We start from the raw sequence: 25507 nt of genomic DNA, 5'->3' as shown, positions 1-25507 counted from the left end.
AGGCTAACTTACTGACGAAAACGGGGCCCACGAAGGAACAACAGGATAGGACAGCCAAGCAGGCTCCCCCTATTGTGGTGATTCCTGGGATGTGCTGTTGAGGTGGGTAAGAGACTGGAAATGTGTTAACTTCCCAACTCAAGACTCAAGAGAAGCAGCACCCAAAAAATTAGGAGTCCTAGCTTCTTTCTGCATCTTCACAGATAATAGAGATCCCGGACATAGCCAATTTAGGAGAGTTATTTCCTGAAAGCTCTGAAAATAACAGAACTGCCCATTACAACTAGGCCTAGCACTACATAATACTGATTGGCTGCGGGGGGATATTTGTTTATATGAGAATGTGAGAATATCAGCTGCAGTTCCAGATACAGAGGTGGCACAACAGATGTATGATCCTGCAACCATCTGGACATCACACAGGAAATGAATAGGAATAAGCCCTCTGTCTTATGATGCTTAATTCAGATGTGGGTCCGCTCTCCACAAAATACAGTACCCCAAGCTGAGAAATGCATGATATATTTGCAACAAGAGGAAAGCAAAGTTTTTCTTAGAGCATCTTTCTCCATCGGTGACTTTCCACTATCAACGTTTCCCAACTTAAAAAGTAGCCCCCACCCCCTTCCCTTTCTATTCAGCCATTTCCACTAGGTCTTGTCTGTCAAGCCTGACGATTAAGTAAGGCTCATGGCACCCCGTGGGCCAGGTAGCACACAGCTTCCTGACAAGTCTGTTCTCCTGTTCTTAGTCTTCCTTTCATTTATCACACACCACCCTTAATCTTTTAAATTGCTCAATTTTGTTACCACACCCCTCCTTACTGTTCTTGAAACAGGAACTTTCTGCTTTCAACCACTGATGTCAACTTAACTTCTCACCCTGCTCATCTTACACCTGCTCTAGACAAAACTGAATGACTTCAAAACAAAACAAAACAAACAACAGAACAAAACACTCAGTTTCCCTTTGGCATAATCCTCTGCTGGGGTCACATGGACCTAGTAGCCTTCCATATGCCCTCTGCTGACCTGGGGTCTGATGAGAAGTTGGTGCTAATGGCAGAAGCAGTAGAAGTCCAAGGCACTAAAATATCCAGCAAGCAATACTGGGAGAACAGAAGTATTCAAGTACAGTAATTTATACAATCTTACATTCACATTTATTTATCTACTACAATGGAAATACAAAGGAAAAAGCTAAAGTGTCTCAATAAGTAAAGGACAGAGCTTGCTTTTTTTTTTTTTTTCAACTTTTTAAACCTTTCATATTTTACTCTTAAAACTACTGTTGTCCAACAACATTTATATATCACAGTGTTTCCACATCAAAACTGATGGCAAAGTTACATGTCCGCAGGGGACTTAATTTTTTTTTCCTAATTGCTAATGCTGCAGTCAAAGCTGCTAATATCATTTGCTTAAAGCACTAATGACCTATTATAAGAAAGGGTTGAAACCTCAGTCCCCTGGTGTTTTTCACTGGGTTCTAAACCAAAAAGAAAGAAAGAAACAAAAGTAAAAACAAAGAAAGGAAAAAAGGAGGGGGAACAGGGTAGGAGAGAGCCCAATAGTTTTGTTTTGTTTGTCTTGTGGTTTAGGTTCTTGAGGGAATAAGGGATTTGGGGTGGGTACCAAAATTAAGAGCTCCACCCATTTGAAAATACAGATGGGTTTGGTTTTCCACTGAGCTCTCTTGTTGCTTTCTGATAAATGATTCTCTTTTCTTGCCCTAACTATTGGGTGTAGAGAAACAGGAAAGCATAGTTTGAAGCCGCCCCATCACAAGAAAGCTGCTCTTTTCTTCTTGTTCCACTCCAATAAATGGTGAAAGGGGAGGGACAGTCTCAATTCTGAGGGCTCTAAGCGGTATTAAAAACATTCCTTTCTGGCAAAAAATAACCAGTTAAATGCAGCACTAGTAGTTAGTATATAGGCTACTTTCCCATTTCCCCCCTCCCACCCACCCTTCAGCATTCCATCTCCTGCCCCCAAATCTACTCAGTTAATGTCTCTAGGTCTAAGTGGTCCGCAGGTTGGAACCTGGGGGGTTGCTGATGGACTTCTGCAAATTGCTGATGTTGAAATTCTGTAAGGAGGCAGTTCCCACAGGTTGGAACTGGCCAAGCGGCTGTGGTGCCGGGCCACCTGTTCCACTCCACTGAGTGCCAAAGGGGGGAGCTGGAAAACCGTACTGCTGTGGGGGGCACATAGACTTGGTGAAGTGACCTAGAGAGGTAGCTGATGCTGCAGAGATGGGGGCAGAACCACCCAAATTTGAGGTCATGGAGATGCACAGCTGACCAGGTGCAGAGAACTTCCTTGCCATTCCAGGGCCCTGAAAACAAAACAAGTGCATGTCAAGTTCGGTGTGGGTATAACCCAGAGGGGAAATGGGTGGTGCCAAAATCTAATTCTCAAACTGGGGCTGTTCGAACCTTACAGGGCATAGTAAAACCAAAATCAAAACCTTTCACAGTTACTGTCTCTTTACACTTGCCAAATAAGGGTAGAAATTACTACCGTGCTTGGAAGTGGGCAGAGTCACGTGCATGTGTGTGTGTGTATGTATGCAATTCAGGGTGGTAAGAGAAAAGGGGAGAAAAAACCGAGTTGACAAACAGGGAGCTAGGGATTCAAAGACAAAAGGGTAACTGGGTGTTGGAATTTCTGAGCTGCTAAAGAAGGCTACCACATGGAATGCTAAGCACTAGTTAGGTAGTTGGTACCACCTCTGCTTCAGGCGTGTGCTAAGTGATAGTCTGCTAGATTAGGGAAATGACAAAAAAAGGAGACTTGCCTCGTAATTCATGTGTCCTTTGCTTCCTCTCCTGCCGGAAAGATTCATGGCATCTCGGGCCCAATTGTCTACCAGCTTGTGCAGGTCATCTGTGAATGTGCCCTTCCTGCTGGACGTCATGGTAGGAGGCTGAGCTTGGGCGGCTTGGCTGTTCACTGTTCCCCCAACGGTGTTTGTGCTGCTGGTCCCTAGAATCAGACGAAGTAACAGAACACAACCATTAAAAGGAGCTTGGGTTAGAACTTCAGAAAGAGGGAAAACTTCACAGGATGATGAATGGCAAGCCACTGAATGAGGAGAGGATAAGCTGGGAAGGCATGCAAGAGGGGAAGGGTTCAAGGGTTTGTCTGGCCACATGTTCCGACATAAGTAACAGGGTAATGAAAACAGATTCTCTTTAGGAGTTGTGGCAGATGAAGCTAAAAACTCCGGATGAGGGCAGGCACAAAGGCTGGGGACTGCTTTTAGCCCACTCACATGGTATTTCAGCATACTGAAACTTACTTGCAGCACCCCATTCCCAGCATCACGCTGATGAGGGAGGTGCGCTAAGGTCAGTGAGGCTCTAGAATGCTGCAGAATGCAGGGCAAAAGAAGATGATTTCTTGAGCCCTGAGGCAGGGTTAAAAGCAGGAGTTAAAGGAATGCAAAGGTAGGTTGCCTGGCCCGGGAAAAGATGGGGTTCCCAAACCATGTGGATACAATGCCACAATCTTCAGCCATTCTTTAACAGAAAGAAGCGATAGGAGAGATAGCATGCTCTGTTCAAAAACCTTTTTCACCTGGACCCACACACACAAATTCATAAACATGAACTCGGGAGGAATGAAGGCTTCAACCTCTCCCATTTGCCTATGAGTTAAGAACCAAGATTACTCCTGAGGAAGGTTCTCTGCAGTGCCTGAATTGTTCAACTGCAGGAAGACATGGTTTTCCTGAAGATGACCTCAGTTTCAATTGGTTCATGAATTCTCGCCCCTCCCCCCCTTCCCAGAAGAGCAAGCACTTGCAAGTGGAAGCAACAGGAACATTCAGCTGAGGTAGGAGTGCAAAGGGAAGGAGGAAGCTTTGAGGTTATGATGAAGGAATTCTATTTCTATGGTTCGATGAGAAAGGAAGAAGGGGTCTGTGTCCTGCCTGATTTCGGCTCTGCTGGAGGGCACACTGAAGATTATTCGAAGAGGCAAGTTTTAGGGAAGAGGGAAAGAAAAGTCAGGATCTTGTTTTTCTTCCCTCACCCCCCACTTTCTTACCAGATCTCACATTTCCTGCAGAATAAATAAAAGCTACTAAGGTAAGTTGTGAGCTGCTAGGCCTTCAGATATCCAAGTAATGCTGGGGGCTCAAAAAAATGCATACATATTCCTGCTTTCCAGGTCCACGCAGCACCAGAGCACAGCGGCATGCCCCGAAGCAACTCTGCCACATAAAAGCCCTAGATAATCCGTTCACTGGCCTCACGTCAAGTTTATACCCCACCACCTTGGGAACGGCACATACAAGCATGTCTGCATTAGAGTAACAGCTAATTCCGAGGTGAAGCTGCAGAGTGAGGACGGTCACATGCTTCTTACCACCAAGGCAAGACATGGATCTACTGCAGTGTGTGTATTAGCTTACTTCTTAGTGCCCACTGGAGCCACAAGGGGATAGCGACTGCACAGACAGCGTGAAGGGAAGTGTCAGTTCCCCTACGGTACAGGAGACCCAAGTGGAAAAGGATAAAAGCACAGGAAACAGCCTACCTTGAAAAGCAAGACAGACCGTGGTGAGGAAGCAGAGAGGGAGAAGCGCAAGCAGTGAGGGTGGCAGTTGTGATAGTGATAAAATCCAGAAAGCAAGCATGTCACATGCATGACGACTCTCTTCCTGTTTGAATAATAACTGTTTGCTGAGCTTGATGATGAGTGAGACAATCCAAATGAAAACCACAAACAATCACAAGTGAGCAGAACTGGTAAAAGCGAAATCTAAGCAGCTCAGTAGAGGTGAACACTGCTCGTTCGCGAGGAGCCGTGCTGGGCGTCACACCTCTCTAGTCGCCTCTGATGCCGTGAGGCTCCTTTATAACCAAATTTCATTTTTCATTTTAATCTGTCTTACACAGGACTGGATTCTGGAAGTGGGGTTTATAGACCACGATGGGGGAGGGGTCAACCATACAGTTAACCTTTTTATTCTGGTTTCTGAAAACAGGCTTTCCCATTAAAGGAAATAAACACGTCTCTCTCTGACCAGAAATGAACGCCTGGCAACAGCTGACTTGACTACGAAAGCTAGGAGAATGGATAGTACGTTTAGCGCATTTAGTCCATCTTAGCAGTAAATGGGTTAAGAACACTACTTGCAATGCAGGTATTTCTGAGAACGCTGACTCCCTTCCAGAGAGAAGTAACCTTGAAACCTTTCTCAGTTCTGCTGCAAAGCTCTAAGAAGTAGTCTATGTTTTACCATCCAAAATCCATTTTTAAATTTTTTCCTGCCATAATACATTTCCCACGCCCCACACCTCCAGATCCGAGGAACAATAATTTACTCTGAGTCACAGCTCATTGCCCAATACGCCAAATATACAGAGTTTTCTGACTGACCCTCTAGGTGGCCGGCTGGGTAGTTGAACTGTCTGCACTTTAATGAGAAGCCACCAGTCTAAGAAGCCAACTCTATAAAGTAGTGCTTCTCTCTTCACCAATCCACCAGATGTCTCCACTATGATTTGTGGATGTGGATTTTTCAGTGTTTGGATCAGTGCTGATTTCCCAGTGGGCGGAAGAGTGGCTGGCATGGACCTGCTGACTAAAGGACTCCCTTTCCCCAAAGAGCCAGGCATCCCTGATCTCTCTATATATCATGGGCTATCAACCCGTAATTGTCACAAAGCCAGACTCACAGAGGGTCATCACATGAGAGCAGACTATGAGGTGATTTCTTAATCTGCCAGTGGTCAGCAATTAAGCATGTTAAAAAAAAAATCTTAGAAAAGGGTGCAGAACTAGATAGATGGAAAATGGGAATGAGGACGTTGTGAAGCTTCAGGGTTCCAAGAACTCATGGATAACACGCTTTGCAATCAAGGACCAAAAAGTAAGAGAAAGAAAAGATAATTACTACAGAGCTGGTTGCAAGGACAGACTTTTTTCACCATCTTCCCTGAAGCACAAAGAGAGAGCAACGTGTTAAAGATAAAGAAACATCCATGTAAAATATTAGAAATCTTTAGAATCTCCAAATAGCACACAAAGTCCCAGCAAGAGAAAGCAGAGAGAGAGACAGACTGGTGGGACCTTGGAGCTCCTGCCACAGGTAAAGTTCTATGGACGCATCTTACGTAGTTGTAACATGGGTGTCTGAAGAACGGAGGTACCTGGCTGACAGCAGAGCTTCCATACCCAATTTTGGATCTAAGAGTAATGCTCTGCACTAAGGTTCTGGGATGGGAGAGGAACTCCAGTCTCTCAGGTCTTACTGCTTGAATTGCAAATACCCAAGCAGTCTTTCCACTGACCCTGTCCCACTTTCTGTTTCTCCTGCTGGTTGTTAAAAAGCACCTGATTAAATGCATTAGCAATTCTACCCCAGTAGACTGACAGTACCACCATTATAATTTTGAGTCAATTTAAACTGGATGATACATTTCCAAATCCTAGACATACACACTAACTGCCTCCCCTCCAGAAATCTTTAAAAGTATCTGGAAAACGAGCAACTTTTGAACATAAATAAAGCATTAAGCCAAGCCGTGCTTCCAAACCATAATCTATTTTGAGAGCACAGAATAACGCATCTAAAACTAGAAACATCCCACCTCTGTTAAGTACCTGTTTTCCCTTCCATATTTGCTTTAAATCTGCCTCCTGCAAATTTGTTCACCAAGGCTTATATGATATATACTCAAGTGCCTTCAACAGATGTAGGGTCTCTTTTTTTAGACCCAAAAGGAAGTGATAAGATTTAATATTTCTAGCCACTTTCATTTAATGTTACAAGTGTGCCACCACCTACCTTTAAGAGTGTGTGAGAATTTAATTAATTAATTAATCTCAAGTGTATCTCTCACATTATGCTTCGCAAAAAAGCCTTGGTTCTCTTTCTTCCCTCTTAGACATCTCAGGCTGTATAATATAGGCCTGACATGTTACATCCTACTTTACAACACTTGTCTCCTACTATTGAATTCTTTTCATCTTGCTAGCTGGACATAGAAATTAAACGCTTACTTAAGTGTCAAGGTGCTAACATGCTCGGTCCAGCCTGGTCTAACCAGAAAAGCTACCCAGCTGAGTACCCAAAAACCATACATGCTTTGGAAAGCTACCACATTGGATAACACCTTCCACCTCTGTTCAGTAGTCCTGGACTGGTGATACGTGAGGCCCAAGGACCTGTGAACCACACTCAGAAACAGTGATGACCTTTGCACATGCATTTAAAAAGCACTTCAATAACCACATCAGAAGTTTGAGGCCTCAACAAAGATCTTTAACCAAACTCTAATAAAGGTTTTCTACCTGAGCCTTGTTTTTGTTTTTCAAATTTTTATTTCAATACACGTTTACTGACTGCCTACCGTGTGCCAGGTAGGCACTGGCTGATCAGGAAGGAAATGACACATGCTTCCCAAGCGCTGCCTATGCTTGCGCATGTGATCTTATTTGATTTGTACAACAGCCCTAAGAGACAGGCATCATCTTCATTTCCCCTTCAGGATGACAGGCTGAGAAAGCTGGGTGATCTGCTATTGCCCCTCACTTTTAACAAGAGAGCTGGGAAATCCTAGCAATCATGCTTTAAAGACCATTTTCACTGGCAGGTGCTGGGCTTTGGTCCTTTAAAGAATAAATGCTTAATCAGAATTAACTATACAGAAACCCTTTTGGAAGTGCGGGTTTTACGGACTTAGAGGGTGGGTGCAGGGGAGTGAAAGGATCCAATGCAGAGATTCTAGCATCATTTCAACTGAGAGATGGTTAGGCTTAGCTGAGAAGAAAAAAAGATTTCAATATACTCGGAGAAAGAATTAAAAAAAAAAAAAAATGGGTGTAATTCTCCCCTGGTGCCAGGATCTAAGTGTATCAGTGGTCAAGAAGCTCTCTGTTACTTCCAGTGCCAGAGCAAGGGACGGAAGGGACTAGGGAGGTCAGTTTTCACTTACTCCAAATGAGCCAGCAGTCTCTACAGCATTACCACCTTTTCTCTGTCATGGACCTCTGAAGAAGCACTTCTACCAGAAAGTTTTTTGGAAGTTTACAGAAACCTATTATTATCTCTGTATCTTTAATCATAACTAACAGAGACTCAAACTTCTGATGGCAACAGTAGTTCAGCCAAGCCACTGAGTAGATGATATACAAAGAGACAAATGAAAATGGACTGCATGAAACATCAGATCCAAGCAGCAGAAAAACAAGGACGAGGAAGGAGTAAAGGTGTTACACACAAAGAGCCAAGCAGGGCGTACTCAGAAATCGGGTCCTCCTGCCACCAGGTTTGAATGTCACCTGTTCAGATGCACAGTTAAACTTCGCACAGCCTGTGGGAGGGGAAAAACAGGGAAGAACAGAGAGAGAAGAGACAGAACACAACTACAAGATGTTAGAAACTCGAGGCTGGAGTGGTGAGATGCGCTAAGATGGCACACAGAAGAACAAGTCTCCAGGGAAAGGTCAGATATCTAGGACAGAAAATACCAGGTCTCAGTGCCCTCCCTCTGCCAAATGCTGAGGCTCTCCCGGTGGGAATAATGCCGGCCAGTCTGCACTCCGAAGCGAGCAAGTATGTTCATTTTGTGAAGAGACACACTAATCTTTAATTCCTGTGATATTGTGGCAAAAGCCCCTAGGCGAGTTGCCTGTATCTTTTCCTACTCTTTTCCACCCAGATACCTAAGTCATTCCAACTGCCATCCTACTATTGCTAGCAGCTCTCTCCTCTACAGGAATGTTTCGAATGATCATTAATAAATAAAACTATATTTAGGAAGCAGTTTACAGATAAATACCTGAATTGTAGGGCTATTTATCTTAGTATGCTACTCCCATACTTAAAAGTTTAAAAAGTCTGCACTGGCTAAGAAAACAGCTTTCAGAAACTGCTAAAACTTCTTTGATTTTGGTTCAGGAAATCTCGGTCTAGTATTTTAAAGTGTACGTTCCAAATCCCAAATGAGCTGTTAATTTGGTTAAAGTCCTCATATAAGTCACAAATGTAACTTTCTGCTATAATCCTTTGAAAAAAGTGATTTCATCTGATAAGAGCAGTGAGTTCACCTAATCTAATCATTACCCAACTTCCCCTTCCAGCTCAAGATCCATAAATGTACAACAGACAGGCTGTGTTCTGGTCAGCTGCTTTTCCAACTGACCTTAACAATAGGTTACTCTTCAGGCCTTTGCCACAGATATGGCAGTTTTTAGAAGCTGAAGGTTGCTTTGACTGCTTACCTTGACCTGGAGCAGAAAGGCTTGGTACTGAAATGGCACCATCACTGGTAAAGGCTGAATAGAGGTTGTCACTGGAGGGAGATGGCTTAAGGGGCTGTAACAGCTGATTCTGCCCAGTCTCTGGGATATTGCCAGGAGGGTGGAGGGTCTGCTGGGGGTGCAAAACTGAAGCAGCACTCTGACCAGACAGGTTACCTGCCAAAAGATAAAGCGGCATGAGGAAACGTGTACAGCTTTCCCAGTGCCTAGAGAATAGGCACTATTCTCATTCCTCCACTGTGTCCCACTAAGTGACTAATCACAAGTCAGAAGCTGTAACTGATGAAAGAAAAAAGGCCTCCCTCATGGGAGGGGAACGGAGGAATGACATGAGAATCAACAGGCGATAGGGATATAGGTAGCTTTAGATGACCTAAAAGGCTCCCAAGTCTCAGGTGAGTAGAACATTCAGTGGGTATGAGAGAATTCCATGATCACTTTCCTAAACGCTATTATAAAACAGTGAGCTGCAGCATGACATCAACAGGTTTGGTAGGTAGTCTCTTTTTAGTCTTTTTCCCAAGTATGTGTCAGATCGAGTACAGAAGTGGTGTCAAAACTGATGCAAGTGACTACAGAGTAATGCATATTTAAAATTATTTTGTGGCAGGTGGCTTTTATTCCCTAGGCAACTGTCTTGAAATTGATGAATGTGTCTGCTCCCTACTAATTTGTGGAATAGTAGGCCACTGAAAAAGTATGTCAAAATTGGGATCAGGATCTCAATTAATCCCTTATAATCGTATTTCCACCGCTGAATTCCACTGAATTCCACCCTTATAATCATATTTCCACCTCTGGTTCTAACGTGCCAGAGAAGAGGTTTGGGTTTCTGAAAGCTTCCAGGAAATGGAAAGCTGCTAAGAAGTTTACAACTGCTTTCCAACATATATTTACATTAGATCTGGAGAGAAAATACAGGTACAAACTTATTTCAGTTTTTTTCACTTTTCAACTAATTATCTGTTAACATTATCATAATTTCACTGAAGGGTAAAAATTCTATCACAAAACAGACAAACTACAGTTCATTACAAGATACTATAATTTAACTATTTTTTAATTACAACCACTAGCAAGTTTATTTCAATATAGATAAATGAAATAATAACTTTAATCAAGAAAAGTACCACCTAAGACATATATGAAATTTACATTCATTCCAGCTGCAATTATGAATAATTTGTTCACTGAAGGGAAAAATCTACCTGAACTTTACTAAATAAATTGTGTACTTTCTTCCATTTGCCTGTGAGTTTGGTGAAATGTGAGTTATATGAGTAACCAGGTAATGCTAAATTATTTATCTTTAAGGACAACCATAAATGACTACCAGTAGACAGTAATATGGATCACAATGGAATAAGCCATTGTACTCATCCAGTCTACTTTCACAGACTCAACGAAAAGAGGTACTATAAACAGGGGGGAGGAAAAGTCAAGGAAGCAAGAATATTAGGAAAGTCAAACTCCCCTGAAATTTAACAAAAACAACAAATGTTCAATAGGTTACATACAGTTGAAGACAGAAACAAAAGATGGGAAAGCCAAGGCTGACCTGGTCCATGGCTTTTTACCTGAAAGCTGGGGGCTTTTATTCCCCAAGGAACTGCTGCGACTAGATTTGCTGCCTTTGGTTTTAGTGGGTCGCCTTCTTCTCCCTGAAAGAGGGGCAGCTGGGGGAATAATGACAGCAGGTGGAACCTTTCCCAGTTTGGTATATAAAGATTCAATTTCATGCTTCTGGCGACTCTGCAGGTCTTGAATTTCTTTAAGATGTCTATGAAAGATAACCAAACATAATTCAAAAACGTTATGACCACTTTTGTTCAATTAAGATTTAATAAAATATTCTTTAACCTCCATTTTAGTATTTATTTACTCATGAATTTTCCCCCCAATATACTTAACCTAATTTCTACTACCTCGAAGTTCTAGTTCGTCATCTCATACTGTTGGCCTTCATTCCGACAGGCTCCTAACCACCAACAAATAGTTGATGATGTGTTAGGAGAAAAGGTTTCCTGACTTTTGAGGCTATACACAGGAGTACTGAATTGCTACTCTGACCCAGTTGATCAAATATGACCTATAAAATTTGCCAATATAATCTATATCCTAATGCCCTTACTGGATTCATTTGGTAGACTAGTAAATTAGATTAGGTTAATAATGATAAAGAGTGCTATTAACAAAAACAAAAATATAATAACAAAAGGTGAAGAAGTTCTAGAAGTAGAAATGCTCTGGGTCCTTATAAGAGACGTAATGAGAACTACATTCAGATAACTAGCTTTTGCGTATCACCCTCTCTCTAAAAGAAATGAGATATAAGCATATTGCAGTGAAAAGAATACTAATCTAGGCACCAGGAGCTAGGTCTTAACAGAGTTCTGCCATTATTCTTTCACAGAAGAAAATATACTTACTTTTCTCGCAGTCTTCGCAGCTCTAATTTTAAATCTTCATCTTCAATATCTGACTCATTGTCACTACTCATGTAAGAGGAGTTGAATGAATTACTAAGGCTTTGACTTAGATTCTGGATAGGCAGGCTCTTCGAGCTCAGCTGATGAGGGGAGTGTGGACTACCTGAACCATCATCCACATCCCTGCTAAGGAAGGCGGCCTCCAGGTCCGAAGATGGCCCATTCAGATGTGAAGGCTCTGACAGTTCAGGCTTCTCTCTCTTTGGTATCACAGCAGGGAGAACACCTTGTTCCAAATCCAGGAAAGGAGGAGATGCTGTTGATCCCTCTTTCTTTGCCTCAGTGATCTTGTCTTCAGTTCTTGATACAGAGAAACGACCTACTTTGTTTGCTGTAGTTGTCACCTGAAAACGTCCCACTTTGGTAGGCTGCCCAGTTTCTGACTTCGCTTCTGAGGCAGGAGTTTTGTGGGCGCTATCTGGCATATCTGATGAGACGCCATGAATGGTTATCCCATTAGGCTCTGCCTTCACCAGCGTACTTTCTGGACTACTACTTGATAGCACTGAGGACTCTGAAGTACTGGATTCAAAATGAACAGACTTTGTTTCTTCTGACTTATTTTTACCCTCTTTTTGGACATCATCCATTGCAACGGAAACCTGACAGAGACAAAACTGAGATTAAAAAACAGTCTCCAATATCCAATTTTCAAACGGACCATAAAAAAAAAATTGAGGGGTGTTTAGCTGGCTCAGTTGGTAGAGTATGTCACTCCTGATCTTGGGGTTCTGAGTTCAAGCCCCACAGTGGGTGTAGTGGAGATTACTTAAAAAATAAAATCTTAAAAAAGTGAATTACTTTATTTCCCAGTAGGTAGGCTGGGATGTTTTTTACTTAAGTCTTTATGTATGTAAAATATGTCTTTATATAAGTCCCTCCATCTTCACTGTGAAAATAAATGGAATACCATTATAGAGAACAACGTATCTGTACAGAGATTTATAGATTAGATACATAGATTCTCATGGCTCGCTAAGCTTATGAAGTAAATAATTTACTTTCATATCTCATGCTATACACAGGACTTACATTTATGTCTTTGTGGAAATAGAAATAACAACAGGGAATAGAATCTTGAAGGCTGCTTGTGCATATGACAACTACAAAGATTAAGTCCAATAAATGTTAAATGCAAACTAAGCTTCAAGAATCAATACAACTAAATGGGACTATAAGATCCACTACTATTCCCAACTCCCAGTGCTATCCTGAGAATAACTGGAAAGCAGTTGTGAAACAGTAAAAAAAAAAAAAAAAAAAGAAAAGAAAAATTCACTGGTTGGACCAGCTGGGAAAATATAATGATAAGGTATCACTTGATGCACAGTCAGTATTTTCACTTCAGAAATTAATCCTAAAAAATTATCCTAAACATGGAAAGTGTTTTTATATTCAAAAATGTTTCCTGTTATTTCACTATACTGGAAAAATCAGAAACAACCTAATGACTAATAATAGGAGAATGAGTTAGGTAAACAAAAAAGATGGGGGGAAAAGCCACAAAATATCATTCAGAGAAGTAGCAGGGTCAATTGTAGATACACACATGTGCGCAGAAAAGGAACGGAAGGAAACACACCTTCCTAATCCTAGATGGGGAAGGGAGGTGGGGGGGATGGGCAGATAGTTTACTGTTTCTGTACTATACTAAGTATTTTATTTTTTCTTTAATTGGCATGTATTATTATTATTTTTTTAAAGTGTACTTATTTACTTATTTTTAGTAATCTCTTTCCCCAACGTGGAGCTCAAACTCATGACCCCAAGACTGAGGCACATGCTCTTCTAACTGAGCCAGCCAAGGATCCCAGCATATATATACATATATTTTTGCATGCATTACTTTTAAAAGGGGAAAATGATACAGAGCTATAAAAAAGATATATCATTTAGTTGGCAATTATGGCCCAAAGTAATAATTTTATTATATACCTATTCACCCCAAAGAGGAAATCAAGGCAAGGAAAAGTAGTTGTCTTACCTGAAATCGTCCCATCTTAAAAACACCAGTTCCTGAACTAGTAGTTGCTAGGACAGGACCTTCTGCGATCTGAGAAACTAAAACAAGTACATGAAGGAGAAAAAGAACTTAAATTAGCATCTCTTTTTAGCTAACTTCCTTTCCCTTAGGCCAGAAATATAGCAAAATAAAACTATGTATCAGGTGAGGAAAATTGTTTGAGGCAAGGACAACATAAGAGATACTATAAAACTATGGTTAACAGACAGTAAGAATTCAATTACTTATTCTTTAACTCAAAGATAGATATAAGTAAATGAAGAGAAAACATGAGATTTTACCTAGGATATTAAAGACCCATTTTTAAATGAAAATCACTATGACAAACTGGTTTAGGCAATACTTAGGAAAAATCCTAGAACAAAAAGTACAGGTGTCAGAATCACTGATAAGTGGTTTTGAACTTTAAAGTCACCTAGGTCCTCCTCTCTAGGGACAGTCATTTGTTTGAGGTTCTTTTTTTTTCCCTGGAGATAATGTACCAGCATTTTCTTTATTTTATACAACTAGTAAGTTGTATTTTATACAACACTGATTTTGATATTTTAACAATAGATCTTACAGAACATTCCATATCGGTCTCATTCTCTTTCATGGCTGCATAGTGTTTTAGGTCTGTCTGCAGGCTGTATGTATGCAAATGTACCGTATTTTAAGCAGATTTCTGCTGATGGACATTTAAGGGTTTCAGAACCTGCTATTATAAAAGTGCTCTACCAAATATTTTCTTATAGATCTGTGGAATAAATACCTAAAAACGGACATACTGAATTATACCCATTTAAAACTTCAATAGACATTACTAAATTGATCTCCAAAGAGGTTGTATCAAGTCACTGGTAACTATTAAACTTCTGAATTTATCAGTGAGAGGTAAGAAATGCTATCACTTACTAGTCTTTTTTGTGATACGAATATACCCCCCAACCCTGGTTTTCATTATTTGGACCTCATGGCACTTTTTCCAATGCAGAAAATTTTGAATCTATTATTGCTTCTGGGGTGAGTATTAAATGTAGTAATAACAACACTTTCCTATCAGGGATCGGCAAATTATTATCAAGGACCAAATTCAGCCCATAGCTTGTTTCTGTAAATCAATCTTAGACTACAGAGCAAAACTCATTCATTCATGTATCATCTATGCTGCTTTTGGGGTATAATAGGAAATTCGAGTAACCGCAACAGAGACTATACAGCCAGCAAAGCCTGAAATACATACTTCTTGGCCTTTTATAGAAAGGTTGTTGACCCTGCTCTAAACAGTTAAAGAAAAAGAAAAAAGAGAAGAAAATGATTCCTTTTATGTTTTATTATAGTACAATTTTACAATTCCATTTTCTATCTTCGATCCATTTGGAATTTATTTTAGTTGAGACTGGTGATTTATTTATTTATTTATTTATTTATTTTCCCCCCAGATGGCTGTCCAGTTGTCTATCCCAGCACTTTCTCACTGATATGAAAGCCCACCTTTTTCATATTCTACATTCTCTTACAGTTTGTCCCTTTCTAGACTTTCCTGGTCTGTTCCACTGATTTTCAAGTCACTTCTTTTAAAATGAGAAAGCGAATTCAGAATATAATTATATTGAAAATAATTTAGAGAGGTTTGAAGTGAAATTTAGAATTTAAGGATGAAAGAAAGCTGAGCATTCCAAGTAAATCTTATCAATAGTTATACAGGGAAATAGATCTATGTAGGTGGTAGTGAGGAAAATGGATAAACTATATAAAAAGGAAAAATATTAAGAAAGTGCTCTACAAAATCACATAAGTACAGCTCACACTGAATTATTTCTACTTCTGAAAATAAATGGTTCTAAGGGAAAAGGCGACAGAAAATCAAAGCTTTAAATTTCCTAGTTTCTGGGGAACTGGTCATGTCATAAGAGATTCACAACAAAGCTTTAGAAAAGAACTAGATAGTATGAACTTATGACCTAGCGCATGCTCATGAAAATTTTAAATTGTTGGTATGGATTATTTTTACAAAATTTAGTTGGAAATATGACTTTCTAAAGAGACTATATATATGAACATGCCAATTTTAAAGACTCCAGAAATAGGTAAAAATGCTTAAACTGATTAAAATCTTACATTTGTATTTCTACCATCCATGTTATTTAAGATTATCTCTATCTCTATCTAGTGTCACAAAAGCCAAGAGGTTAAGGTAAATTAACTTTTGAAAATACGCCTGAATTTCCTCATCTCTCTTGGCAAGGATCTGGCTCAGCTAATAACAAATGGTCTTATTCCAAGAAACTATCATTACCCTTTGCATGCCCCCCTTGAAAACAAACAAAAACAATACAAAAGATTCATTAATTTGCTAATATGACATGTTCTAAATATTAGTACTGATGCTCCTCAGTTACGAAATACATAAAAGTGTTTTTAAAAACTGTCTCAAATACACCTACATTCTTAAGAAAGTCTTTGAAACAGTAATCCCTATCTATACTTGATTATAGAGAGGACTGGAAATGGTAACATAAGAGGAAGAAGGATGCTCCTCACCATCCTTCTGAGGCTGTGCTCCTGCTTCCGTAACTGCTGTTGGAGCCACCACAGACACAGGCTGCAAAACATACACACAGATACCACAAAATCTTTAGCTTCAGTCACTCTTTAAACTTCTGCCATGCTCTCTTTCCTCTGGTCTTTATAAAGGGCAAAAGAAATATAGTATATGTGAAGAAACACTTAGGTCCAAGGGAGCTTTCTATTTTTTTTTTTCAGCCTAAAAAGAAGTCTGATATAAAAAAAAGATTTTTAAAAGGAAGAAATTCTGAGTTGTTTCTATATTGTTTTCTTTATTTTTCTCACGGGATACTTAAGAGTATAACTTCGATATTCATAGAAAAATAGTTTTAATCAGAACATTGTATCACAAGCTTAAAATGAAGAAGTTAAAACTTTTAATTTAAAGAGTACAGCTTCCTCCAAAGCATAAAAGCAAAATCCATAGGACTGATCTATGGTATAATTGTAACCAGAGGTAAGACAAGAAAAGTATCTTTCAAATAAATGAAATCTTTTCCACAGTTATGCCACTGGGGTAGTTGTTAATCTTACATCCAACTGCCTCATTTCTGTTTGCTGGAATAAGCAAAGACTCTGAATTAATAGTTCTAATTCTGGTATTAATAGGTTACAGTATGCTCTGGGAATATGATATACTGTGATTATGGAAAGATGTCAAGATTTTCAAAACTTACACCAACTGTGGATGTCACTGCAATAGTCTCTGGACTAAGTGTTCTTCTCAGCTGAGCATCAAGATCTTCCAGAGGTTGCTGGGACTTAACAAAAACAAGCACAATAAACAGAGGTCTTCAGCATAGAGCCATTATATATAGCCAATCTATATAGAAATACTGTTTGATGCTTTAGATTGATACAACATATTATCTATTCAATGAAAATGAAACAATATACTAAATAACTTATATTGCTTGAATGACTTATGTCAATTTCCCAAGACTTAGAGAAATTCAGTTGTATTTACGTTTTTATAGTTTTGAGGTCTTCTTACCTTCTGCTGATGTTACTTAAAGTGACAGAAAAGTTTCTAATTATCATCTCTTTAAAAATTCTGTCCTCTCTTTAAAAACATTCTGATAGGGGCAGCTGGGGGGCTCAGTCAGTTAGGTGTCTGCCTTTGGCTCAGGTCACGATCCCAGGGTCAAGGGATCGGGCTCCATGTCAGTTCCCTGCTCAATGAGGAGTCTGCTTCTCCCTCTCCTCCCTGCTCCTGTTCTCTCTCGCTGTTTCTGTCACTTTCTCTGCCTCTCTCTCAAATAAATAAAATCTTTAAAAAAAAATTCTGATAAATGTATCAAGATTTATCAGTAGATTAATTGTTATCACGCTCCTTATTTTCCTTTCAGTTCGGTACATTTTTCTGAGAACTGGTCCTTATAAATGGCATTAATATACCCTGTCACTATTGAGAGATATTATTCTTTTAAGTCCTAATAATCTATACTTCTTATATGCTACAGATGGCAGCAAGAAGGAACTAGAGGTTTAGAAAGTCCATCCTTTTATCTGGGTCTTACTACCATCCACCCAAGGCCGTTAACTTTTTACCTTTGACACAGACTGTAATCCCACATGTCTTGGCTTCTATCCACCTATTGTTCTGCAGCCTTCATTTATCTTTCTCCTTCTATATCTACTTACCTTCACCCTATCCCCCAATCTTATTTGCCTTTCTTATCTTATTTGAGCCCTCTTAGGAGTCTGAATGCATGTTTTTAAAGAGAAAATAAGTGTAAAACCCCTAATTTACAGAATTGCACAATGTGTTTTTTCCCCCAAATTTAGTGGCTGATGGATTGAGTTCTCTTTGGAGTTATCACTTTATTCTAGCAAGTTCTTTAAGTTATGTTCTATTGTACATCTAGGATTATATAAGTAGGGATAAATTCAGCCTTCTCAAGTTAGAAATTTATCATGTTTTCCTTAGATACAATTTTAAAATAAATCACTGTTTTAGTTTCAATGTTTATGACTTTGTCTCAGGGCAGAAGCGTTCTCAGGGTTATAATGAAGTCATAGTAAGTCCTTTCCTTATGGGAACTCAACTAAATGTGGGGTGGTAGAGTAGGGTGGGAAAGGGAAATGATAATTTAAATACTGCACATAGTTCTACCCAATGATCAGAGCTGAGTGTGAGATAGGAAACTGACATTCATGTTACTAGTCTCAGTTCTTGTATGAGTAATCTCATGTTAACTGAGCTGTGTGGGTTTTGTACTGAAAGATATAATACGTATTTTTTATGAAGTAGGACACTTACATCCACCTACACATAAACTAATTACTTTGTTAGGTCGTCAATGAAAGAAATGTCAAACATTCAAGAAAAAAATTAGTTGAACTCACAGAGAAGGGGCATGATCGGTTATCAGTGTGGTATCTTTTCTTAAGGAACTTTCAAAGTTAATTTTGATTACTTGTAAGTTTTTACTTCCACAATAGTCTAGAACCTAATCTCAGTTCTTAGATACAATTTCATTCTACAAAACTGTGAATGACAGGAGTTATATCGGTCTGGTAAAATGTAAACCTTGCCATTTTCTTCCTTCATAAAATATGAAAAAGTATTACTATCAAATGTTTTCTAGATGACTTGAAGCAGTATTATAAACAAAAGAACTACGAAGCTTCTTAGTTTAAATAGGGCCTGGATAATTAGCTACACTGTGGTTTTTTTTTTTTTTTCTTTTTAAAGATTTTATTTATTTATCTGAGAGAGAGACACATCGAGAGAGGGAACACAAACAGGGGGAGTGGGAGAGGAAGAAGCAGGCTTCTGCTGAGCAGGGAGCCTGATGTGGGGCTTGATCCCAGGAGCCTGGGATCATGACCTGAGCTGAAGACAGACACCCAACAACTGAGCCACCTAGGTGCCCCAGCTACACTGTTTTAAAAGAAAGTTGTTCCTAAGTCAAAACCAAAGAGGAGCCAGAAGCCAAGATCATGCAGTGGAGAATTTAACTAAGCTTTGTGAAAGAAAAGTAGGGATACAAAAAGAAATTTGCCAAGTCTTGGGGCAGGGCACCTGAGTTAGTGAAGGTCCTGGAAAAGGTGGCAGCTGCTCGCTGGGTGGAGTACCAGCTGGAAGTTCAGTACCCCCTGGCAGCACCTATAGACAATGAAGGGAAATTCAAGTCCATGAGACACTAAGAGTAAAGACTGCATACTGGAGAGCGAATCAATTAATTTCAATGTAGAAATGTAAGAGTAAAATATATCTATAGTTAAGACATGCTTGTCACCTGGCTTATATTCTGGTACCTATCTTAAATAAAGGACAATATAACCAAGATATTGTTACAGGGGTTACTACTGTATACCAGTAAAATGAATAGTAAAATTTAGTAAAAGGTTATTCCCTAGGGGAAAAGAGAATCAGAGGCTTTAAGGACATGAGCAGTACAGTTTAGATATTCTTGAGCCACTGTTTTGGTATAGTCTCATCAGGCTTTTCTTAAAACAAACACTTTTCTGAGAAAACAATACAGCTCAGAAACAACCAAAGGCCAAGTCTGATAACAAAAGTCATCAAAAATCTAATACTATTGAACAGTTTGTACAAAGCCTCTATTATTACCCTACTATAAAAAGAATTTTACAATCAATGGCAAAGCAGAAAGATGAGTGTAGCACAGAACATAGTAGGAAAAAAACACAGCCTTGTTATTTGGAGAAGATCAGGGAGACTAAAGATGGCAGAATGAGAGGAAATCTACCACAGCAGAATTAGAAAACACATTTTAGTTATTTTATTCCTAAGATTAGATTTTTTTCCTCTATATGAAATTTCATTTCCAACTTTTAATTTTTTATAAATCCCAAATTGTACATCTGTGGAATCTAAGCAAAGCAGAAAATTTGCTTCATTCTCACTGAAAAAAAGGCTGTGAACTTCTATTACTATGTATACTTGGTAGCAGAAACATTTAGCTTCCTTCCGGGACACAGATTTCTTTAGTTGGTACCAAACAGGAAGAAATGTCTACATTTTACCTACTATACATCCTTAGAAAATCAGGCAGTATAATTAACTCCCAAATCCTGCCATATTTCAAAAGAAAAAAGTATCCTGTGTTCAATGTACATATATCCTAAAATCATTTTCAACTTATTTAATAAATACCAAATGTCTAATATAGATCAGGCTATCTTTATAATTGCATTACTCATTTGCAAGGCTGAGTTGAAAAAATGTACTTATGGGCGTGGGGGGGAATTATCATATTTATCAAATTATTTCAAAACAAGAATCTTACTGGAGCTTTAGTTAAAGGTGGCTTCAATGGAGCAGTTCCAGCTTTCACTCCCGGTGTAGTGCTGACTGGGGCTGACACAAAGCTGACTGGGGTAGAAACTTGCCCAGGTGTGACCACTGGCAGAACTGACAAACCAGTTGTGCCTAATGGCAAACTGGTTGGTGGTAAGCATGTACTTGTAGTGGAAGTCATGAGCTTGCTTGGTGCAACAGCAGTGGTTGGGATACCTGGTGTGACAGTGGTCTCTACTACCAGTGAAGTCTCTAGTGAGACAGATGCATGTTGGGCTCCAGATGAGCTGTGTTCACTAAAGAGAGACCGCAGCTTTTCCTCTAGAGTCTTTATGTCATCAATTCCAGGCGCTTTGGGCTGTGAGTCAGCATCTATTTCAGGACAGTGAGTGTGGGGCTGGTTGGGAAGTAAAGCTGGTTGAGGCTGACTATGAATTAGTGTCTGCTGCACAGCAGGCACACTGGCAACAGGTTGTACCAAGGGTGGGATACCAGGTACTTGGGGTAATAACGGTGTAGAAGTAGGTCCTGCTGCTTGAGGAAGGGCAGGAGTAGAAGCTACAGCTGATGGGGTGACCAAAGGATGCACCGCACCAGTGTGAGAAACAGAACTAGATAATCCTGCTCCAGGGGTGGAAGATGATGATGCAGAGAGGGACAAAGCCAATCCAGTTGTACTGCTATGAGATGTTTTATCTAGTGAGTGTGCACTAACCACCACTGTTTCGGCTAGAGTTGGAGCAGAGGTGCTACTGCTAAGCTGAAGAGACGGCTGCAGAGCTATGCTGGGGAATGGCGTGGTGGCAGGAACAGATGTTAATGTGGCCGCCCCAGTAGCACTGCTCGCCACCTGCTGAGATAGTACAGGTGGAGGCTTAGCACCCGGGGCAGCAGCACTGCCCACTGCAGAGGCTGAAGTTGTTGAAACTGATGTAGAAGGCAAAGTGCCTACACTAGAAACAGTGCTCCCAGATGTGGGAGCCTGAACTGGCTGGGATGTTGCTGATATCGAGACAACTGTAGGTACTGTGATGCTCGAAACCACTGTGGAAAATACTGGTGATTCAGATACAGGTGGTACAGGGGGACCACTTGAAGGTATCACGCCTATGCAGGTGGCAACTCCACCAATCCCTGTTTCAGTGGGCACTGGAATCTCAGATGGAATTACTGATGTGGAAATGTCCGTAAGAGGGCTGCTAGTTGCAGGGACTGATACTGAAGGTGTGGCTGCTGCTGTGGTTGGGACTCCAGCAATGCTACTCATGGAAGGAGGGACTACTGGAAATGTTGGTCCTGTATGACTGAAGTTGGGAGGTGCCGTGTTGGGCCCTTCTGTTATCTGGGCATGTCTAAGTTCAGAAAAGGCCTGCTGCAGGCTAAGAGATGAAGCAGAGTGAGACAAGTTCATTCCAGCGCCGTGAGAAGTAGAGGCAGCAACTGCAAAGGAAAACATAAAATTCAGAACTAGTTCATTTTAAAAAGGTGGGCTCAAAATTGTCCTAACAATCTATTTTTGGATTATCAACATTGCCACATACCAACAAGGTTTAAAACTCCTAAGGAAATGACAGGCTCTAAAACAGCAAAGTAAAAGAGCAGTTTGGTCAAAATAAGTTATTGGCTTGTGTGAATATTTCTAGGGGCAAAAAAATTTGATAAGGAGGAAAAAGGGAAAAGAAGTCACCACAGAGCATCTATAATAATCCTAAATGGAGGAATGAACACATACTACTCTACAGACATAGTATCTATGATACAGGCTACATCTAGTGCAGTTCTCCTCTCTGGCTCTTGTCTTTCAATCCTCTCGATTCATCATCTATTTCCCTCCCCATATCTGTTTTTTATAATCTCAACTTTCTACTCTTCTTTATTGTCTATGTCATCATTTAAACTATGGCTTGATAACCAACCTTTCAATATAGCAGAGATGTTGTAGGATTAATAGAGGTTGTGGTAGAAGCAATTCCTTACCTGTATCTGATATTTCACTAGTGAAAACTTTTGATTCTCGTAATCGACTTTCTGGCACAGGACTCACTATAAACCGTCTTCCGGCAGAATGAACAACTTGCGTTAAAGAACTGGTAGGAACGCCTGGTTAAAAAGAAACAAACCACTTAATTGCATTATTTATATATTGTCACCAACATGAGGCTTCATTATTAGTATACAACTTCTTAGGTCAAAGGTAAGAGCAAACATGGAAAGAAAAGAAATTCACCTATTTGCTGTGGCATGGAAGATGCAGGAATTGGTTGTTTGAACTCTCCTTCCAACTTCTACAACAAACAAAAGTGATCAAATTCATTCTCAAACACAGTCTTAGAGATTGGGCAAAGCCAATGGCCACATGCAGAGAGAACAAAAATGTCTGATAATCTTAGTCACAGATGTAATGCGGTATCACTGAACGCTGTGCATGGCAGATTTAATACCACAGCATTATTTTGAATAAACAAAGCTTCTTTATAGGAATGGTGAACCTACTTGAGAACCTGCAAAGCCATAGTCATCCTTTCCCTGCAGACTCTCCAATCCCTGGTCACCCTCTGGTTCCACACTGACATCCTCACTGAGCATTTCATCAGCTTTTTCAATAATTTCTCGTACTTGATCCACAAATGACTCTCTCTCCATTGCTAGAATAAAGTCATTGTTCACCTGCAGAAGAAATGTGATGTCAGTCTGATTATTAGAGTGTTACACATGTTTTAGGTCATTCCAGTGGCCTTTTGTCCTACCCACATTCCACCCGTATCACTATTTATTTGCTACGTAAGTTAGTCCTTCAATACCTAGAGTTAGACATGTCCTAGACAAAAATATCTCTAAATCACATGTTTGGTGTACTAATTATATTCATGTTGAAATAAATATATAACTGTCAAAATAGATTATAAAATACCGCACATTTTCTTAGGGCAGTGGATATGAAAAAGTACTAAAGCAAAACCTGGAGCTCCAAATGCAGACATACCATAATTGTTGCTATCTCTTCAGGATTGTCACCATCTAAGTCGAATTTGAATGTAACCATTTTCCGATTATGAGTCTCTAACTGACATTCTACTACGCGGTCTCCTTTATTTGAAACCTAAAAAAAAAAAAAGAAAAGAAAAGGTACTTAGTATTGCAGAAGCCATATTCAATGCTGCTACTGAATTTGAGAAAGGAATGTGGATTATCACAGCCTGATGTTATCACTATTCCTTGAAGACCTGTTGGTACTTTACCTCTTAAACTGGCAGCAAGAAAACATTAAGAAAATATCCGCCCTTGTGCTACTTCCTCATCTTCCACTGAAGGGTCTGAAAGGAATGTAAAGTCTCTATTCTACAAATTAAAACTTTTTCTTAAAAGTAAATAATGGCTTACTATAAAAATATGGAATTTAACAAAGTTACTGGGTGATTAGAAAATTCCAATCTTTCATCAATACATCTGAGCCATAGAAATATTTAAATGATATTAAGTAAATGTATAAAACCCATAAATTGGTAATACTTACATTCAAAATTCTTAATTTTGGACGTGAAGTCTTTTCATGACGAGAGCGACTTCTTACAGATTTTCGATAATGCCGTTTTGTAGTTCTCCCTTCATGCCTTCCACTGGATGATGGGACATTCTCATTGCCATCACTCATTCCCGAAGCAACATCTGAATGTGCACTTTGAAAAAAGAAAAAGAGTTCAGTGCTTGAAGGTTTAATATTTTGAAGTTTTAGATGATCCTACCTACCAGTCAAGGAAGGAAAATTTTACTTTTACATACCTGTCTATAGAAGAGACCAAAGTGGTAGGCTGTGCCTGCGCCACTGGCACTGGCTCTGGAGGAGCAACTTGAGAGACTCCCTGAGTACTCTGTAAATAGAAAGAATAATACATATCTTGGCAGTAATACATTTTATTTATTATTCATCATCTCCAATAAGCTACTCTTTTTTTTTTCCCCCGTCTAAGTCCTAAAAGCACTAAATTTACTAGTAATTCTCAGTATTCAGCATCTAGAGACAGTGGTCTTAAAATTCCAAAGGAGGTTTCTAGAGCTAAGTCTGTGGTGTAGACTGCATGGTGGGACATCAGCCGATATAGCTGCTAGGTAGTGAGAAAGTAACTTGCATGCAGCCAGCATCTTCCTAGAGGAGTGCAACAGGGCAGGCAGAGCGAAGTGCAAAGATGATTCAGATCTCTCTCCTAGCAGGGCAAAAATGATTACTGGGAGCACAGCAGGATAAGATCCTTTTATGACTGCCAATGGCAAGAATTTATGAAAGGATAAGAATAATGGCTAAAGTACTAGCTAGAGAAGTGAAGTGCTAATAGGGTTAATCTTCTCCAAGGCACACTCACTTCCCAACAGAACAGCCAGTGGCAACAAGGCCCCCACATTGGCATTTCATTCTGCTGGAAGAAAAAGTCATTTAGAAGTTAGTTTGAAAATAGTCTCCAAATGAGTTCTAAAACAGGGGCACCTGTTTCTTCTTTGTCATTTTTATCCCATGTGTTTATATGTTTTATATATAAACATGCAGTAATTCCATTTACCTCCAGAGCTGCTTGCTGGGAGGATGTAGTGGGGGCTAAACTCACTGCTGGCTGGGACACTTGAACCTGTCCTCCTATACTGCCCACAGGAACCAAAAGGTTCGATTCCACAAAAGGCTGCACCACTGTAGGAAAGTAACCTGGTGTAGCCAGTGCTTCTGTAGGCATGGGAGGGGATAGGACTGTAGAAGGGATGCAAATAGAAGCCACGCTGGAAGAGGGAGCAATATTTGAATCTCCTGGGTATTGTGGTGGCAGTCGAGGTGGAAAACCCTGTGACAGAAACGAGGAAGGTGAGTTAGTGCAGGTTGGGTCATCAAATTAGCAAAACAGTAAGACATGCATAA

At 39.9% G+C, this 25507-nt stretch overlaps 1 protein-coding gene across 1 annotated transcript in view; it reads right to left on the bottom strand.

Annotated features, from left to right (window-relative positions):
- Positions 1-427: 427 nt before the first annotated feature.
- LOC116859298 (serine/threonine-protein kinase WNK1-like) overlaps positions 428-25507 on the bottom strand; it is a gene marked incomplete at its 5' end in the record, with an annotated part of 41894 nt that continues 16814 nt past the window's right edge. Inside the window, 20 exons of the mRNA XM_032844453.1 lie at positions 428-2337; positions 2800-2987; positions 5908-5949; positions 8258-8329; positions 9240-9434; positions 10856-11058; positions 11708-12369; positions 13752-13828; positions 16314-16374; positions 17015-17098; positions 19366-19449; positions 20597-22047; positions 22585-22707; positions 22835-22892; positions 23101-23274; positions 23591-23707; positions 24122-24284; positions 24388-24476; positions 24966-25019; positions 25161-25433. Of these exons, the coding sequence (XP_032700344.1) occupies positions 2020-2337; positions 2800-2987; positions 5908-5949; positions 8258-8329; positions 9240-9434; positions 10856-11058; positions 11708-12369; positions 13752-13828; positions 16314-16374; positions 17015-17098; positions 19366-19449; positions 20597-22047; positions 22585-22707; positions 22835-22892; positions 23101-23274; positions 23591-23707; positions 24122-24284; positions 24388-24476; positions 24966-25019; positions 25161-25433 (4488 nt within the window). The remainder of the gene's footprint in view (positions 2338-2799; positions 2988-5907; positions 5950-8257; positions 8330-9239; positions 9435-10855; positions 11059-11707; positions 12370-13751; positions 13829-16313; positions 16375-17014; positions 17099-19365; positions 19450-20596; positions 22048-22584; positions 22708-22834; positions 22893-23100; positions 23275-23590; positions 23708-24121; positions 24285-24387; positions 24477-24965; positions 25020-25160; positions 25434-25507) is intronic.

Source organism: Lontra canadensis, unplaced genomic scaffold (genome assembly GCF_010015895.1).
Source record: "Lontra canadensis isolate GAN:19392208 unplaced genomic scaffold, GSC_riverotter_1.0 scaffold153, whole genome shotgun sequence".
NCBI classification, from domain to species: domain Eukaryota; kingdom Metazoa; phylum Chordata; class Mammalia; order Carnivora; family Mustelidae; genus Lontra; species Lontra canadensis.
The sequence above is the reverse complement of the archived record's forward strand: the minus strand, read 5'-3'. Positions and strand labels throughout refer to the sequence as shown.